This window comes from Odontesthes bonariensis, chromosome 11 (assembly GCF_027942865.1).
Source record: "Odontesthes bonariensis isolate fOdoBon6 chromosome 11, fOdoBon6.hap1, whole genome shotgun sequence".
Classification (NCBI taxonomy): domain Eukaryota; kingdom Metazoa; phylum Chordata; class Actinopteri; order Atheriniformes; family Atherinopsidae; genus Odontesthes; species Odontesthes bonariensis.
In genome coordinates, this window is record NC_134516.1 from 7,882,336 (window position 1) to 7,899,920 (window position 17,585).

General features: G+C 41.4%; 1 protein-coding gene across 2 annotated transcripts; it reads right to left on the minus strand.

Moving 5' to 3' along the window:
• Positions 1-473: 473 nt before the first annotated feature.
• LOC142391554 (uncharacterized) lies at positions 474-7,055 on the minus strand. 2 transcript variants are annotated; one of them, XM_075477407.1, is made up of 16 exons: positions 6,994-7,055; positions 6,537-6,766; positions 6,015-6,098; positions 5,366-5,758; positions 5,184-5,285; positions 4,596-4,828; positions 4,311-4,489; positions 3,698-3,791; positions 3,156-3,503; positions 2,747-2,864; positions 2,563-2,654; positions 2,275-2,397; positions 2,096-2,197; positions 1,776-1,943; positions 1,170-1,346; positions 474-1,053 (listed from the first exon to the last, which is right to left on the minus strand). In XM_075477407.1, exons 2-13 carry the CDS (start codon positions 6,739-6,741, stop codon positions 2,123-2,125), a joined length of 2,046 nt encoding a protein of 681 aa, XP_075333522.1. In that variant the 5' UTR covers positions 6,742-6,766; positions 6,994-7,055; the 3' UTR covers positions 474-1,053; positions 1,170-1,346; positions 1,776-1,943; positions 2,096-2,122. The 2 variants fall into 2 exon arrangements, with proteins under 2 accessions (XP_075333522.1, XP_075333521.1); XM_075477406.1 differs by lacking the exons at positions 474-1,053; positions 1,170-1,346; positions 1,776-1,943 and having other exon boundaries at positions 2,104-2,397.
• Positions 7,056-17,585: the final 10,530 nt, after the last annotated feature.

A 17,585-nucleotide genomic window follows, 5' to 3' on the forward strand; every position in this document is an offset into this window, starting at 1 on the left:
TCTTTTCTTCGTGTCAGTTTATGCTTTTACACCCTTACACTTCAGAGTAAAATAGTCATTTTTATTCCACTACAAATTGCCGTCCACTATATTTGCTACGGAAATGTAATTCCCCTGGGATTAAATATTAATAATTATTAATAATTATTAAAGTATTTCTGATTCTGATACTTGCTTAAGCCTACATAACCATTGATGTACATGTCTGCTTTAATGGAAAAAGTCAGGCTGATTAATAGATGTGATGAAAGAGTTGATATATGATGATGAAATGTGGTTTGCTAACACAATCAACCCTTGTCCAGTTAGATGTTGTAATATATAATTACATCAAAACACTGTTAATATAATGAAAATCCTATGTACGTCCTCTGAATCTCTCCTCTTGCCATATACTGAATTAATGTACTCTGAAAACATGTGGGAATTGCTCAAATATGCACTTAATAAAAACTAAGTCCAACCTAAAATAGCAGTAACATTCATAGACACAATCACAAAAGTAGCTCCACTGTGCTTTTTTTAATTTCACAATTAAACAATAAAGATCAACTGGAAACAAAACCCCTAAGAAAGAACATCAAAGATAAGACTGTACAGGACAGTGATTTGTGTAGTAAAGGTGTAAATACAACATTAAACAGGAACTTCCCACAACCCAGAACAACAATCAAACTTTATGAAACATCGCAAAAACAAAAAGCAACTAAATACAAACAAGAAAAACTGTCATCTCCAACTTAAACCTGACAATGAACACACAAGTTATTTTTATGGATACTGTCAAACATTCAGTCATATTTATAGTACAGGTGCATTTAGAGCATGAGGCCAATAGCACTACAATTTATTCCACTACATCCACATCCGATTCTGAATCTTCAGAGCTAATTTCAAACTCATCTGAACTCTCATCTGTGTCCATTCTGTCAGCTGCTGATGACAGCACATGCAGGTAGTGTTTTCTTGTATGCCGCTGCAGTTCTCTCATCTCCCACTGCCTCCTGCGGATGAGGGAGGTGCGACCCTTCTTTGCGTTCTCTGTTAGAAGTCCTTAAGAAGGGATAAAAAGGGTCACTATCCAGACAAACAACAAAGTCTTTCAAAATATAAACATAACTTGATGAATCATAGGAGATACAAAAATTCAAGTACACGGCTGTATTTACTTTGCATGGTGTCTTCGCTCTGATGATGAGACAACTCAGACAAGACCCTGGCATGGGCTTTGAGGGACTCCCAGTGCTGCTTCATTTCTTTGACAAGGATCTTCTTCTCCTCTTGAAGCCTTCGAACACCCATGACCCTGTCGAAGACGTCCTTCTTTGTGCTGAAATCAGCAGAGCCTGTAATGCATTGATATGAAAAGTTCAGACCACTGTAAATAGCATGTGGCCTTAGAGATAATTTCTATCATACATATGCATACTATGTCGGTATGCATGTATGTCCACTGGAACACCTAAATATAAGAATACTAGTGATGAAATGTGTATTCACTGAAGTACCGTACATATAGTAAGTATAAATTTGAAGTGGTACTTCTCTCTTTATGCTCCTTTATTTTACTTAATTTCAATTATTGAACTTCAACTTTTAATACTTTTAAGTTTACTTTACTGATTATACTTTTACTGAAGTAACATTTAACTCATATCAGTAATCGGAGTATATTTTTACTGTGTAGTATTAGTATTTTTACTTTGTATATAGTTTTAAGTACAGGATATGATCCTCCATCACTGAAGAATACGCACAGTACATGAAATGCATACCACTCTGTGTAATTTGCCAAGGCCAGGGATGTTCTGTGTCAAGAATAATGTCCATGGACACCGCTTGCTTGGCTGGAACAAGACTGTTGTACTCTGTGACCATGGCCTTCAAAGTGGTCTTCTGCTGTCTTATTTTTCGGCGAATCCTATTTCGACCTTTGTTGCTGTCTGGAAACCAGAGAAATAACTCATTTGAATACAAAGGTGGGGGTCCAATACATGAAACACTACTTTATAGAACTGTATAAACATTGTTATTGTAAAGTAAGTATGGAGACATTTCAGATTGTAATCTGAAAAGGTCTAAAATGTTAACATACCATTTTTCCGGTATAGGAGTTGAGTTCTCATCTTGATGCTGGTTGTGAGGGCCTCAATCTTCTTGCACAAAGCTTCTGGTGTGCCTTGATGCTCAGTTTCTCCTGGAAAAAAAGTGATTGCAGTCAGTGTCAACTTCACAAACAACACAAATGTTTTTCCATGTCAGATAATGTTTCACTTTCTTGCCATCTGCCCATTCTTTCACTTCTTGCACAAATTCTTCCACAGTTTGTTCATCCAGTTGATGCTGGGCTTTCAGGGTTTCCAGGTCCCCCATCTGGATATTTAGAGCTTTAGAAGTCTAAAATGACAAGCAAAATCATGACAATAGCCTAAAGGTCATTACAACATGTACAGTGCATGAATGCCACTCAAGTCATGCAAATATAACATGTGTGGCAAGCCCATGTGCATTTCATTTATCTACACTGGGCCATTGCTGGGAAATAATATTGTTTCCGTTTACCTTGTGGTATCTCTGAGAAAGTGCAGTAGCCAGGTTTTGACATTTCTGCTGGTTCCATCTTATGGCCAGAAGTGTCAGCATGTCATTGCGTCCTGCAGGTACACAAAGATAAGTTCTGTAAAAATTCACTTGTGATAATATGAATGTCTTTAATTCTATATACAGAGGTACAATTATATCACACCTGCTTTTGACATATGCTTTGTGGTGACTGCTATCCTGGAGAGGAAAGCATTACACTGCTCTACTTCCTCCCCCAGTGTTTTACCAGCACCTTCTTGATTTGCACCACTCCATTTCACCTGGACAGCGGGACACAAACATAAGCATCAAAGATATTTAGTACAGCAAATACAATTCAAGCAATGCCCAACAGTCATTTCTAATTAAATTAAAGCCTAATCAAAATGGAAACTGTCACAATATCTAATATGCTCCTTCCTGGTCCATGGGGGAGGGTAAGTATTGTGTAAATTAGTTGTAAACCTTACGAGTAATATTGCTTACAAACAAACAGATATACAGACAGATAAACAGAAGTCATTTGATAACATTACAATACATGTATGTATGTATGTATGTATTATACCAACCTCACATTTGAAGTCATGTGCTTTGGCATGTACAACTGACAGGAAGGGTCTCATTTTCTGAAGGGGCTGGAGCTCAGGACAGTTGGTGCTTACTCTTTGTAAGTATGGCCAATACTTGCACACAACATCCATACAAAAAAAGGTGATGTCATGCCTGGGTGCCAGCAGCTGCTGCAAAAACATTGGGTATGCAAATATTTCACCCCTGAACATATTAAGGGCAGCCAGCAAGACCCCGTGCCTGCACACTGCCAGCTCCAGTCCCTCCTCATCCACCTTGCTGCTTGATCTTTGGGAGGTCTCTCTGGCAGCCGACCACTCCCCACCACAACTGCTCCGTCCAGTGACCTACATCGCAGAAAATCATAATTGACAAATAATCTCATCAATAGAAATTACAGGGAACAATTATACATTTGGAGACAAGGAGACAAGGAACAGATTAGGTACACAGGTAGTTATCACAATATATGAGAGTACTGAGAGACTACAAATTATATTGTTATTATAATATTCAGATAGAAATGCATGTCTGCTCTTACATGTTTAGATTTGCTGTGGATGTGATCCACAAATTTGGTCACATCTTCATCCTTCGCAATGAAGACACCTTCAAAGATGGCTGGCTCCTGAGATCTAAAAAAAAAAAAGAAATAAAAAGACTTCAACGTTTCAAAAGGGATAGGTGGTGAGGTACTTATCTATAGTCAGTGTTTGGCCTACAGTACACAGTGTTCAAACAGCCCTTTTCCTCGGCACTACATAGCCTCAAACGTAGAACTTGCATATTCCTTCATCTAACCTTAACTGTGCCACGCACAACGCATAATGCTGCAGATCTGATAGCAAGGTAAAGTGGTTGGAATATACTTGATATAGCATACACTTAAATACTGGATGCTGTTTTTTTCCCAGGTGGGCCTTTTATATGTGGCTAAAACACATTTGTCTGCTTCTCCAAACTACAAGCAGGGGATGGGCTGACCACTGTCTGCTGTAGGTAACAGACTGGCCATGGATGAGTACCTCATACAACCCCACTTCAAAACACCTAAACTATACTTTTAACATGTCATATAGTAAAAGGTTACTTGTACAAAACATAACTGACTATTTTGCCATTTAAACAGTGTGGGTGTGTTCATTATTGTATACCTTGCTGTACTTTTGAAGCGGTAATGCTTGCGGTTTCCATCCACCGAGACAGCAAGCATTGCTGGGGTACAAGCAGGACAGATGAATTTCTCCTCCTTGCAGGTGGAGTCGACCTCATATTGTACAGCAGCCCATTCAAAAAAGCTTTTTTGGAAGCTGTCTGACGAGATCTTACCAGTCTATGTTAAAAGGAAAAAGCACATAACACATTTTAAAACAAAGACCTTTCCATTTCAAAACACCAGCATATTTATGATCTTGTAGAATGAAGAAAGAAATACTGACGCGGCCAAAGCGAACAGTCCGCTTCTCAAGCATTCTTAAGTAGGCCTGAAAGGACATCCCTGGCGATGCCATCTTCATGTCCTCAAATGTATAAAACAGGTCTGTCTCATAAATTGTTGAAAAGTGAAGGGTGGCAGGCCAGTATCCACTGTTTACGAGGTCATCCAGTCCTGCAGTCCAACGTGCCTGGCATCCCTCACAGGTCAGCTCAGGCATGTTGAGATCATACCGTCCTACAAAATAACATTTACATCACTGTAATGTTAAAGTTGCCATGCTTGGAATGTTATGCAGCATGTGACATATACTGTATTTCCAAGTGATTCAGTAAAGCCTGCTGACTTGATGGGTACTATCATGTCTAAGTTATTTGTAAAACCATAATGTGCTCATTTTTGAGACATTAAGTTTTTGTGGGAGTTATTGTATAAAGGTACAGAGTTTTATTCAAGATTCAAGAAGTTTTAATTATCCCAAGGGAAACTGCTGTGCAACAGTTGCAATACAAAAGTAAATACATAATTAGGAATAAAATGAGTACAACCAAAATAAATATTTAAACTGGACAAACAAAATCTTTTGCATTACCATTTATTGTGACCAAAGCAACTCCCTTCCCTTGGATCACCCTCAGTGCTTCTGGGGGACAGCCACAGATGATGACAGGCATCTCAATAGGTAAAAATCGGACTGAAAGACATTACACATAGGTTAGACTAATTCATAATTACTGACACAAACTCACTCAGAAAAAGCAGTATGGAACTTACCACAGTTTGTAAGAGCCTTCTCAACAACACAAGTGGTTGGAGGCAATGGCTGGAAGAAGCCAGCACACATGGCCTCTCTGTTGTGAAGGACTGAGGCCTTACTGTGTCTGCTGATGTCACATTCAGCGCAGAGAAAGGGACTAGGGAGGCAATCTCTGCATCTAATAGCCACGCAGTTGTTCCCACATTGACTGCAGATATTTGTTGCCACATTCTCCTTGGCCAGCATGCTATTAAGAAGAGATGGTCTTTTTTCCCTCCATCTCTCAGAAAAGAGAGCATTGCGAATGCTCCAATCCTGAGAAGCGAGAGGAGCCCTTTGGTCTGCTGCTACTTCAGTAAGCTCTTCATCAGAACAGCTCAGGGAGTGTTGCAGATCTTGCAGAAGACATTCTATTGCAAGAAAATACATGGTATCAGTGGGCAAAGGTTGTTTTTGGATCATATACATACAACTAGCAAAAAACATGGACCTCATTGTTACACAGATAACAATAATAGATTATTATATGACAGATATATAACAACAGCAGGATACGTTCTCATAAAGCTTGTTTTGGAGAATTTGTTTTGTTCAAGAGTTAAGTTTGCATATAATATATATTAATATAAGACATTATGCACAGAACATATGTAATGCTATACATACCAGCCGAGACTGAAGCAGTCTCTGGACCAAAGGTCACCTCTGGATTAGGGTGCGAAATAAGACCAGTCTTACGACGGCGTTCAACTGTAATGCAGAAAACAAACATCTCTTAAAGCAGCATATTTGTCTAACACTTATATTTGTTTTCAATGTACCTGTACACAATCTAAATGTATACTCTCTATATTACACTATTAGTTGATAAATAGAGAACCTAACAGTACAATTTTTGGGTGGGGTTCTTTTGGAAAAATAATTCATGTGAGCCAAATCATGCGTTTCTTTTTTTCAGGATTTTAGATCTATCAGCAATGGCACATTGATCTAACCTGGTATCATTTAGCTTAAAATTTTGATAATGAATTCAAAATGTTGGTTATAGACAAGTGATATTGCTGTGATCAGTTAAAAACCAAACCCGTAGAGATCATGTGGACTTGACAGAACTGAATTGGTCTAAACGGTCTACGCTGACATTCAGGACTGAAACCATTTAAAATATCTAGAATATAAAACGCTAACCATGACTGGATTGCTTCCGCGTCGCACTTGGCCTCTTGGAAATCGTGTTTCCGTCTGCGTCTCTCTGCGTCCACCGCACATTCAGCGGTCGTTGAGGTGCTGCTGCGGCCCCTGCCTCAACCCCCCCAAGGAGGTCGTCAAACTCCTGCTGCTGAACCAGTTCATCCAAGCTTTCCAACATATCGCGTTCTTCTTGCGTACTCATCCTCACACACGGAAAACCTCAATCTCTACGTGAAGGGATGGAAAAATACAGGGTTAGCTTGCTAACGCGAGCACTTGGCTAGTTAAAGGGCTAGTTTAGCGATGCAAACTAACGTTAGCTGTTTTAGGTTATTGTATTTAACTACAGATAGCTACTAGTTGATGTTTCATGGGCAAATCATGAGCAAATCTATAACTCAGCATCGTTGCATTTGCTTTGTCGCTGACTTTTCAACAAAACTTGTCTTCTTACCTCAACTGTTCCAAGTTCAACAGCTCCAAGCTCCCGATATCCATCGAAATGCAGAAACGTGCGCGCCGCAGGAGATGACGTCGACACGTCATACATGTACGCAGAGCTATAGCTATAGCTGTGCGTACGACAACAACGGCAAAGAAATAAAATAAAAAAATAACCGTGATGTATAATCATAATTGTACATGTAAAGCCACGTGATTTGATAAATAAAATATACATTTATATAGAGAGATTGTGCAACTAACTACTCAACGTTTAACTTTGTTTGTCCTAATAATGTTGCAACATGATTTGTATTTATGAAATAGGAAGAAACCACTAGAGTCTTTAGTGGTAGTATTATTCTTGCTCATAAAATATGAAACGTTTCTCTTCGGGATTTATTTTGAAAGTGTAAACGGAGGTTGCATATTTATTTTCCTAATTCATTCCACCCGGACGTGGGTAAATGTGTTGTTGCTAACTTGACAGTGCCACGGTCTCGTATCAATCCAACATCACTGCGCGTCTTAAAGTGACGCTAGAATGGTGCCTACAGCGTCACTTCTTGAAGCGTAGGACCACTACCCAAGCTGCAGTTTTTGACGCTTTGGGAATGAGAATGTGTTGGCTGGAGACAGGGAGGAATAAAGTTAAATCAAAGCTTAATTATTAGATACTAGAAACCTGAGCCACTACAACAACATGGAAACATAACAATATGAGAATTGAAAAGTATTAAAGTTCCTTTTATTCCCCCTTTTACAAACTACTTGAGATGTGTGTAAGTGCAGGGATTGTCCATCAGTCTCGACTGTATTCAATCACGGATCAGATCAACGTCTTTAGTGCTTATTCATTCATACCATGATTTTTATTTGTCCAAATGAATTCTAACTGGGACACTTATTTACTTTCCCTCACATGAGACTGTGTGTTTCTACCTTACATGTGAGCGTTCAGTTAAACTGAGCAAAGTGTTCCCCAGCCATACAGATCAACTTTTCATTTGAGCCCTCGGACACGCTCTCAGAGTCATCTGCATCTGTATTGTGTCCAAATGTTGGCAGCGCAGCAGCTTAATGCCTGAAGGAGTGAATGAGCCCACAGGAGGGGAAATGTGTCCAACTCCCCATCAAAGGGCTGAAACACCACGATGCTGCTGCTCATGTGAGAGTCCAAAGTCTCTTTGAATGAAGCCGTTCGTTGTTCAGTTTCATCAAACATTTGTCTCTGCTCTTCACAGAATACGTCTTGGAGGCAGGTACTCGTTTATGGTTCACCACTAACAGCAGCTCTCTCACCAATGTTCATGGAAAACTCTCTTCGTGTGCTAACTGGAGAACAGCGGGCTTCGCGGCAGCATGGAGTTTTTCTGCCTTTCTTTCCCTCCTGTTTTTTCATCTTTGGCACACCTTCACCCACACCGAGAACTGCGGGTGATGCGTTCAGGGCAAGCTACAGAAATTCAATTACCAGACGAGAAAACTACGATAAGGGAAACTACAATGCATTCAAGGAAACCGGTATTTCTGAGTGCTACAAATCTAACAGGGGTTACATGAAGTTTACCCTTAATTGACCCGATCATGCTTGGCTGTGTTGTTGCTTTGCTTCTGAGTCTCAGGTGGGGCTGAGCAGATTTCCTGGAAGCCCTGGGCGGAGTCTGGATCGCTCCTGCTGTCACACCTGCTTCTCATCTGCCCTCTTCGGGGCAGCTTTATAGGAGCTGCAGGGGCAACCAGTCTTTGCCAGATTGATTGTCTCACTACCCTTGTGGCAACAAGGCCGCCTCCAGTGATCAGGACTTAATAAATGTTATTGATCCATGTTCAGTTCGGCTCTAATGTAACTAATATCTGCTGGAACTGTGAAGGAAGGGGACTCTTCACTTAAGGTGATGTGTCGCCCTCTTGTGGTGTAAAGATAAACTGCATGATGTCAGTTCAGCCCCCGGACTGCAGAAACTCCATATTTTTACTGAACTGCTACAAACAGGACAGATCTGTCAAAGATGAAGGAAATAAATGTGGAAATATATACAGAAATATATGAAGAAAAGTGGGAATATAAATATAAAATACTTGTATCCCTGTTCAGAAATCTAAATTTGAGCTAAATCGTGTAAATATTCGATGAACTGAAATGTGACTGAATGAACAGAAACAAATAGCAGACAAAGACACACGAGGTGCCGAACACGTACATAACTGTGTTGAAATATTCTGAGTTGTGTAAAACCAGAAATGTGACTTTCTTTAATTAATTGTTGTTATTGAAACGTTTCATATTGGCCCAATTATTTTTTTACTGCTTATTCTGCTGCAAACTGTGAGCACATTTGATCCTTCTCTGAGTTTTTACCCTAAAATGATTTTCATCAAATCCCCTAAATTGTAAACAACTTGTGAGAACTGAAACACTCGATCACTCTGAGTTGTCTCACCACAGTGATAAACAACCATTCCGCTTCATTTCTTCCTCACCTGTGTGCTGCTGAGCTTTAAATACTTTTTTACTGCCTGGGGATTGAGCCCAAAGCTCCTAAACAGCTCAGAATCAGTCTGACGCCCGGAGCCAACAGGTCACACGCAATATTCCTGAGAATTCACTAAAAGCTCAGCTTTGGGAACATTTCTTCGGATGATGGCTTTCTTAAACACTTCCATTCAGAAACCGACTCCTCTGATTAAATTCCAACTCCAAACCTTTTCTCTCACTCATCGTGGTGTCAGCAGCTCGTCCCATTACAGTCACTTCTATAAGCACCAACACGGGGATGCCTGAATGCCGACCCGGAGGCTTTAAAACCTCACTGAACAAACCAGCCCAAAGCCGGGACTTTCACTCCTGATGGCAGCTACAAAGAGGATTTCACTGTTTGCAGCAGCCGGCTGGACTGGGACTCCTCTGTGGGCTGGAAACCTGCACATCTGCCTCTTTATTTCACATTCTCTTCCTGGTTGGATGTCTTTTTTTACTCCAACATTACAGCTGCTTGGGTATCCAGCTACACAGTTAAACACACATTTTATTCAGAAATGACTCTCTATATAAATCAATAAAGATTGGAGTTTATTTACTTCTGCATTACATTTACTTTCTGTATTATTACTGTCTGTACATGTACACAAAGGGAAAAATTAAACATGTGAATGCATGAAAACCCTGGGATTTCAACATCGGTTCACTTTAAATCATGTGATCATAGCAAACTTTATATTTCACACAGTAAACAGTAAATATTTCCAGTCCAAACCAGAAGTTGTGGACTGTTCAGGTCCACATGCTGTTTGTAAAGGATCCTTTCAGTCCTCTTTGTTAGCGTTCAACAGCAACATTCAGCCATCAGGAATCAGCTCCAGTCCAGGTGTCCTTTCATCATCTAACAGGAAGTGGATGTGAGAAACATCAGGATGAACCCCGGCTGCTCACCAGACCTCTGCTCATTGGAGCAGAATCAGTGAACATCTGTCAGCAGGTTGGAATCCATCTTGGCTGATGCAGCTCAGTGATTCCTCTCTGATGTCACAGTTTGTCACATGTGCAGCAAACTAACTGCAGCTGACTTCAGCTGAATGGGCTCAGTGGAAGTCAGCTGCAGAGAAACACAACCTGCTGATACTCAGTGTGAAGCTTTGACTGGAAACACACAGAAAAACAACATCCTGGAAGAATGGCAGCTTCCATCTTTAAAGGACTGGAAGAGGAAGAAGTTTCCAAGGAATCATTCAGAAGAGTTTCAAACAGAAACTGACTGAATCCATGAATCTGAAAAGGTGTTTCTGAGTGAAAGAGACAGACATGAACAGCCTGAACTATCTGTTCAGCAGGGATTCTCTGACAGGAGGACACTCTGTATACTCAGCACAGAGACACTGAGGAACCAGGTGAACTGAACCAGAACCTAAATCCAGGATGCAGAGGTTCTTCAGTGAATGTGGTGCTGAAGGTGTGGAGGTGGATCAGTTTGTCAGAGGAGACTCTGTAGAAGGACAGAGTGCCAGCAGGACGGTCCACATACACTGCTGCTCTGTTACAGACAGAGGAGGAGGAGGAGGAGGAGGTGATGGGTGTTTTTCTGTTATTGTGCCAGACACAGTATTCACCTCCATCAGAGCACAACAGACTCCAGGACTGATCATTCCATCCAAACACACTGTCTCCTCCTCTCCTGCTGATTCCTCTGTAACTCACTGATATATCAACTCCTCCTCGCCACTCGACCTCCCAGTAACAGCGACCAGTCAGAACATTTCTACACAGCAGCTGATAGTCATCAAACCTGTCTGGATGATCAGGATATGACTGAACCTCTCTCACATTTGTCACCTTCCTGTTGTTGTCAGACAGTTTCAGTTCTCTGTGCACTGTGTTTGTGTCGATTGTGAGTTGACAGGAATCTGAAGGAGAGAACAAACACAGTCCAGCTGCAGTTATTGATCTATCATCTGTTCACTTTGATCAATGAGTGATGTGACAGTGTGAGGATGGCTGGATGTCATGAATCAGATGAAGAACACACTCACACTTCCTCAGCCCTGGTGTCAGCCATCGTTCTCCAGCAGGCTCCACCCTGAAAGGAGGAAAATAACTGTCAGATTTTTCAGGACTCCAGAAATAGTATCTAGAATGAGCCGGTCCCATTCCAGCTGATGCTTGAGGAATGGTGGAGCACATGCTGCCAGTCATACCCATATATTCTGGTTATGTCCCAAACTAAAGACACTCTGGGGAGAGGTATCTGATGCTCTGTACCTTGGGATGCTACTGTGGCTCTATTAGGAGTGATGCCTAAAGGGCTGAATGGGAGGTCAGAGAAACATCTGTAAATACAGTGGGGTGCGAAAGTTTGGGCAGCCTTGTTAATTTTTCTGATTTACCTTTATAAAGCATTGATTGTTTGGATAAAACAAATTCCGTTAAATATATCATATAGGGGACAAACACAGTGATATTTGAGAAGTGAAATGAAGTTTATATGATTTACAGAAAGTGTGCAATAATTGGTTAAACAAAAGGAGGCAGGTGCATACATTTGGGCACTGTTGTCATTTTATTGATTTCAAAACCTTTCGAACTCATTTTTGGAACTCAAATTTGGTTTGGTAAGTTCAGTGACCCTTGACCTCCATACACAGGTGACTCCAATTATGAGAAATGGTATTTAAGGGGGGCAATTGTAAGTTTTTCTCCTCTTTGCATCTTCTCTGAAGATTCGCAGCATGGGAGTCTCAAAACAACTTTCAAATGACCTGAAAACAAAGATTGTTCACCGTCATGGTTTAGGGGAAGGATACAGATATATATCTCAGAGATTTCAGCTTTCAGTCTCCACTGTAGGGGTGCGCGATCTGACGATTTAAAATCGTGACTGGCGAGGAAGAGTGGAGAATCGCAGGCGATCTACCAAATTAGAGAAACCGTATAGTTCGCCTTTGCCAATCAGCATAATGATTTTTTTTTTTTTTTTTTTAATGCTGGTTCCCGCCGATGCAGCAGCCGACGAGCTGGTGAAGAAGAGGAAATCCACCTCTGTAATTTGGAATTGGTTCGGGTTTTCTTCTACCCTAACCCACTGCTGCTGGTCCACATCAGGAATGGCAACAGCAGCAGCGGCACCATCCACAGCACATCCATGGCGGCGCACGGGAGAAACTCACGGCCAGCAGCAGCACTCTCGGGTCGGATGAGGAAACCGCTAGCTCGTAAGTCAACTACGGTGCAAGAGAAAAGGGATGCACCGCGACCGTGACAAACATTACACAGTTGAAAAGTATTCTTTTAGGGCGCTCTGGTGAAGACAGTGCGTGACTGTGGCTGCAGTAAATGAACATGCAGCGTTGCTCATCTGTGGCTAATTGGCATCATGGAGTCAAGTCGTCATCAGTGGTTCGTTTTTCTATTTCCGGTTGCGTGTCAGTTGTCATCAATTAGATCATTATTTTTCATCTTGAATTGGGTTACAGTTGAATTAAAATGTGTTGATTGCCAAATTCTTTCTTTTACTCCTTAGCTCTTCTTTGGTTCAGCATGTCGACTTAACTCTACTGTAATTGGTCTTTTTTTTTTTTTTTTTGGATGGAAGATCGTGATTAAAAAATCGAAATCGTGATTTTATGCAAAAAAATCGTGATACAACATTTTTTCCATAACGCCCACCCCTACTCCACTGTGAGAAACATTGTGAGAAAATGGAAGACCACAGGCACAGTTTAAGTCAAGGCTTGAAGTGGCAAACCAAGAAAAATCTCGAATAAACAGAAGCGAAGGATGTTGACAACAGTCAGAGTCAACCCACAGACCAGCACCAAAGACCTACAACATGATCTTGCTGCTGATGGAGTCACTGTGCATTGTTCAACTATTCGGCGCACTTTACACAAGGAGATGCTGTATGGGAGAGTGATGCAGAGGAAGCCTTTTCTCCGCCCACATCACAAACAGAGCCGCTTGAGGTATGTTAAAGCACATTTGGACAAGCCAGCTTCATTTTGGAATAAGGTGCTGTGGACTGATGTAACTAAAATAGAGTTATTTGGGCATAACAAGGGCCGTTATGCATGGCGTAAAAAGAACACAGCACTCCAAGAAAAACACCTGCTACCTACAGTAAAATTTGGTGGTGGTTCCATCATGCTGTGGGGCTGTGTGGCCAGTACAGGGACTGGGAATCTAGTTAAAGTTGAGGGACGCATGGATTCCAATCAATATCAGCAGATTCTGGAGACCAATGTCCAGGAATCAGCGACAAAGCTGTAGCTGCGCCGGGGCTGGATCTTCCAACAAGACAACGACCCTAAACACTGCTCAAAATCTACTAAAGCATTCATGCAGAGGAACAAGTATAACGTTCTGGAATGGCCATCTCAGTCCCCAGACCTAAATATTATTGAAAATCTGTGGTGTCACTTAAAGAGAGCTGTCCATGCTCGGAAACCTTCAAACCTGAATGAACTAGAGATGCTTTGTAAAGAAGAATGGTCTAAAATACCTTCAGCCACAATCCAGACTCTCATTAGAAGCTATAGGAAGCGTTTAGAGGTTGTTATTTCTGCGAAAGGAGGATCTACTAAATATTGAGTGAAGGTTTTTTTTTTGGTGCCCAAATGTATGCACCTGCCTCCTTTTGTTTAACCAATTATTGCACACTTTCTGTAAATCATATAAACTTCATTTCACTTCTCAAATATCACTGTGTTTGTCCCCTATATAATATATTTAACAGAATTTTTTTTATCCAAACAATCAATGCTTTATAAAGGTAAATCAGAAAAATTAACAAGGCTGCCCAAACTTTCGCACCCCACTGTATATTACTCACAGCAGCACTGATGTGTAGAACTATTAGATGGCTGAACCCCTCCTTCATTTACATATGGATCCAGAAGGTTTGGGACCTCCATCAGATGGAGCACTTTACATATCTATGAAGGCTCCTAAAGTCCATCTTTACTAACCGCTGGAGTCCTGTCGGCTCTTTATGAACATAATGAGACTGGTTAGCCTTCCTCCTCTGCCACCTGTTTCCCATCATCCACACAGAGCCTCACAATGTTTCAGTGCTGGTTTCCTCATCACTTATTTCTGTGTGGGCTTGTACATATGAATGTCTGAATGTGTATATTTGATTTAACATATTTAATGTGGCCCTGTGATGGATGGCGACCTGTCCAGGGTGAACCCCGCCTCTGGCCCCGCTGGGAGGGGCTCCGGCCCCCCCCGCGACCCGACCGACGGATTCAGCGGGTGTAGAAGGTGGATGGATGGATGTTTAATGTATTTAATTGGGAGTGGATATTTGTTTTGTTCGTCTCTTGTTTGCTTTTGATCTTAATTTGGATATAATGTGTGTAATTATCATCTCCAGCTGGATAGAGAAAAGTGTAGAAACTGAATGTCGGCGCTGAAAACCCAATAAAAAACAAGTTCAAACTAAATGTTTTCTGCAGTCAGATGATGGAGATGATGAAGTTTCTGTCTTCAACTTTGGAAGAATTTTCACTTTGATTTTTCACTAATTTCTGAAGCCAAATATGAGCTTCAAACACTGTGCTGAAATCTCTTCAGTCTCTGACATCATGGTCTCTCCTGATGGTCACATTGTTTCTGCTGACTTCTCTCAGAATGTTTCAGGGCAGCCAAACATCCAGATCCTCTCTCAGGACGCAGGTCTAACCCACATGTACGCATTTCCAGATGTACGCTGAACATGGTTCTAGAAATCTTTGTGCTAAGCTAAGCTAACATGTCCTGGACCCATCTGTGCGTCTGATCCAGGGTCAGAGGACCAACAGACACTTCTCACTGTTGTTCCTGCAGATGTTCTCCTTGGAGACCTCCTCCACAAATATCTGCTGTTCATGTCCAACCAGCGTTGGTGCTGTGAGCAAAGGAAACAGGCTCCTACATGTGTGATTGTTCATGTAACACTCAGCAGGAAGCAGAAGCACAGGGCTGAGTGCAGGACAGAGAACATGTTCCCAGCTCTGCCTCCTCTATCAGACATTGTGAGGCTGCAGCAGGCCTCTCCATACCTGAGTGTGTGTGGATCCTTCAGTGCAGCCCTCAGCAGCTTCTCTCCTGAGTCTCCTGGATGGTTGTAGCTCAGGTCCAGCTCTCTCAGATGGGAGGGGTTGGAGGTCACAGCTTCAGCCAGAGAAGCACAGCCTTCCTCTGTGATCAGACAGCCTGACAGGCTGCAGACACACAGAACAACAGAAACTCTGAGAGAACTGCTCTGAAGCTGAAGCTGAATGTCTGCAACTGTCTCACATTACTGACTCTGTGTCTTCAGAAATCTGAGTCACAATCAAACTACAAACACGTGGATCGACCTGATTTCTGCTCCCATTTTAGCCCCGAACACATGCAGACACTCCCCACTGAGTCCTGTTCAGATAAAACTATGGTCTGCACCACAGTGAGAGCAGCAGTGAAGAAGAAGCTGATTTCACTGATGTGAAACTGAGACGCTCGTCAGCAGGGGCGCCGCTAGGGATTTAAGAATGATTTTCATCGGCCCCAAACAGCCGATCAGGAGACTTTATGATGAATTATGATGAATTTATGATGCTATTTTCCATAAAACTATGCATTTTGATGGTATTTTTGACTATCATTCCCTTATTTGTGAGAAAAGAACAACATGACAGCTAACAGGTAGGTAAGCACTGATGGAATTAATTCAGATTAATTTATTTTCTGCAACATTGAAAATCTAATTCTAAACTCAAAATTAAGCCACCTGAAAAATACATTTAAATATAAAATAAACTCTTCCATGAAAATAATAGCAATTATCATCTGTGGAGAACCAAATAAAATCTCAGCAAAAAAAAAAAAAAAAAAAAAGGCCAATTACCCATCATGATTTCTCATCATTTCAACATCATCATCTATAGAATGATAAAACAAGCAAAAGAAGAACATCAGCAGCAGATGTTAAGCTAAGTCGGCTCATACATAAAAACACAACAGGGCTTCATATGGTACATCACATCAGTGACAGTGAACTGAATATAATAAAGTCACAGTAGCCCACAGTGTGAATTGTTTTTTGTTCTAATCTAATATTTGAGATTGTCATAAAGTTTATCATCATTATTAATTCAACACACAGCTGCTCACCTCCTTCCTCATGTGGGGGCACTGGGGCTGTTTCTGGGGCAGGTGGAGCTGGGGGCTGACTGACAGCTGCTGCTGCCGCTGCACTTGACGTATGTATTCGGAACCAGGCGTCATTTTAACAGAGGGGAGGTCAACTGACTGAACAAGAACTGCTGCTAAACGTTTGACTGCATTCATTATTTAACAGAAACAGCAGTGAAGTGTAAAAATCCAGAGTTTTCTTCAGAAATATGAGCCAACATGGGGAGAAAGTGAGCCAGCTTATAGACCTGGACAAAGTTAATATTCCAGAACTTTCCATCACATGAACCTCTAACAAACCCACCTTGCTTTCTGAAGTATCCCTATTCCTTCTCCTCTTTCTTTCCTTTCTTTTAGTTTTTGGCAGCCTGAGTTTGAGGCATATTGCCTTCTCTGCCTTCTTACCCGCTGCGGGGGTAACTGTGTATTAACTAACTTTACAAGTTAGTTAATAATTTAGTGTCATATTATTTTTTGTCAGTATTATAATTCTGTTAGATTATTCCCTCTTAATTATGGGCCCCTAGAAGCCTGAATATGGTTCTGAGCCAGGTTTGACGGCTGCTCTGCGGGGCGAGTATACATGTCCCATACTGTATGTGTTGTAGCGAGTGAATCCACTGAAAGGGAACGTAATGTCATGCGTATCAGTTCAGTCAGAAGGAACCAGGTCCAACGCTTGTTTATAGCTTGTTTGCCCCGCCCATCAGGTGGGCTCAGGAGGACAACTCACTCAAAGAACTTTGTAGGAATCTGCACTCTACATTATTTATTGGATGAGAACACAACCAAAAGGAAACTGACCAAATGACCCAAAAAAGACTTTCCAGGTTGTTCCAGGTTCAGGTTCCAGGTTCAGGTGAGTTCCTGTGGTGTCAGAGGCCTAAAGCTGCTGGAACAATCATACAAAAGAGCATCCACAGGTGTTCTGTTACCTGAGAGTTTCCAGTCTGCAG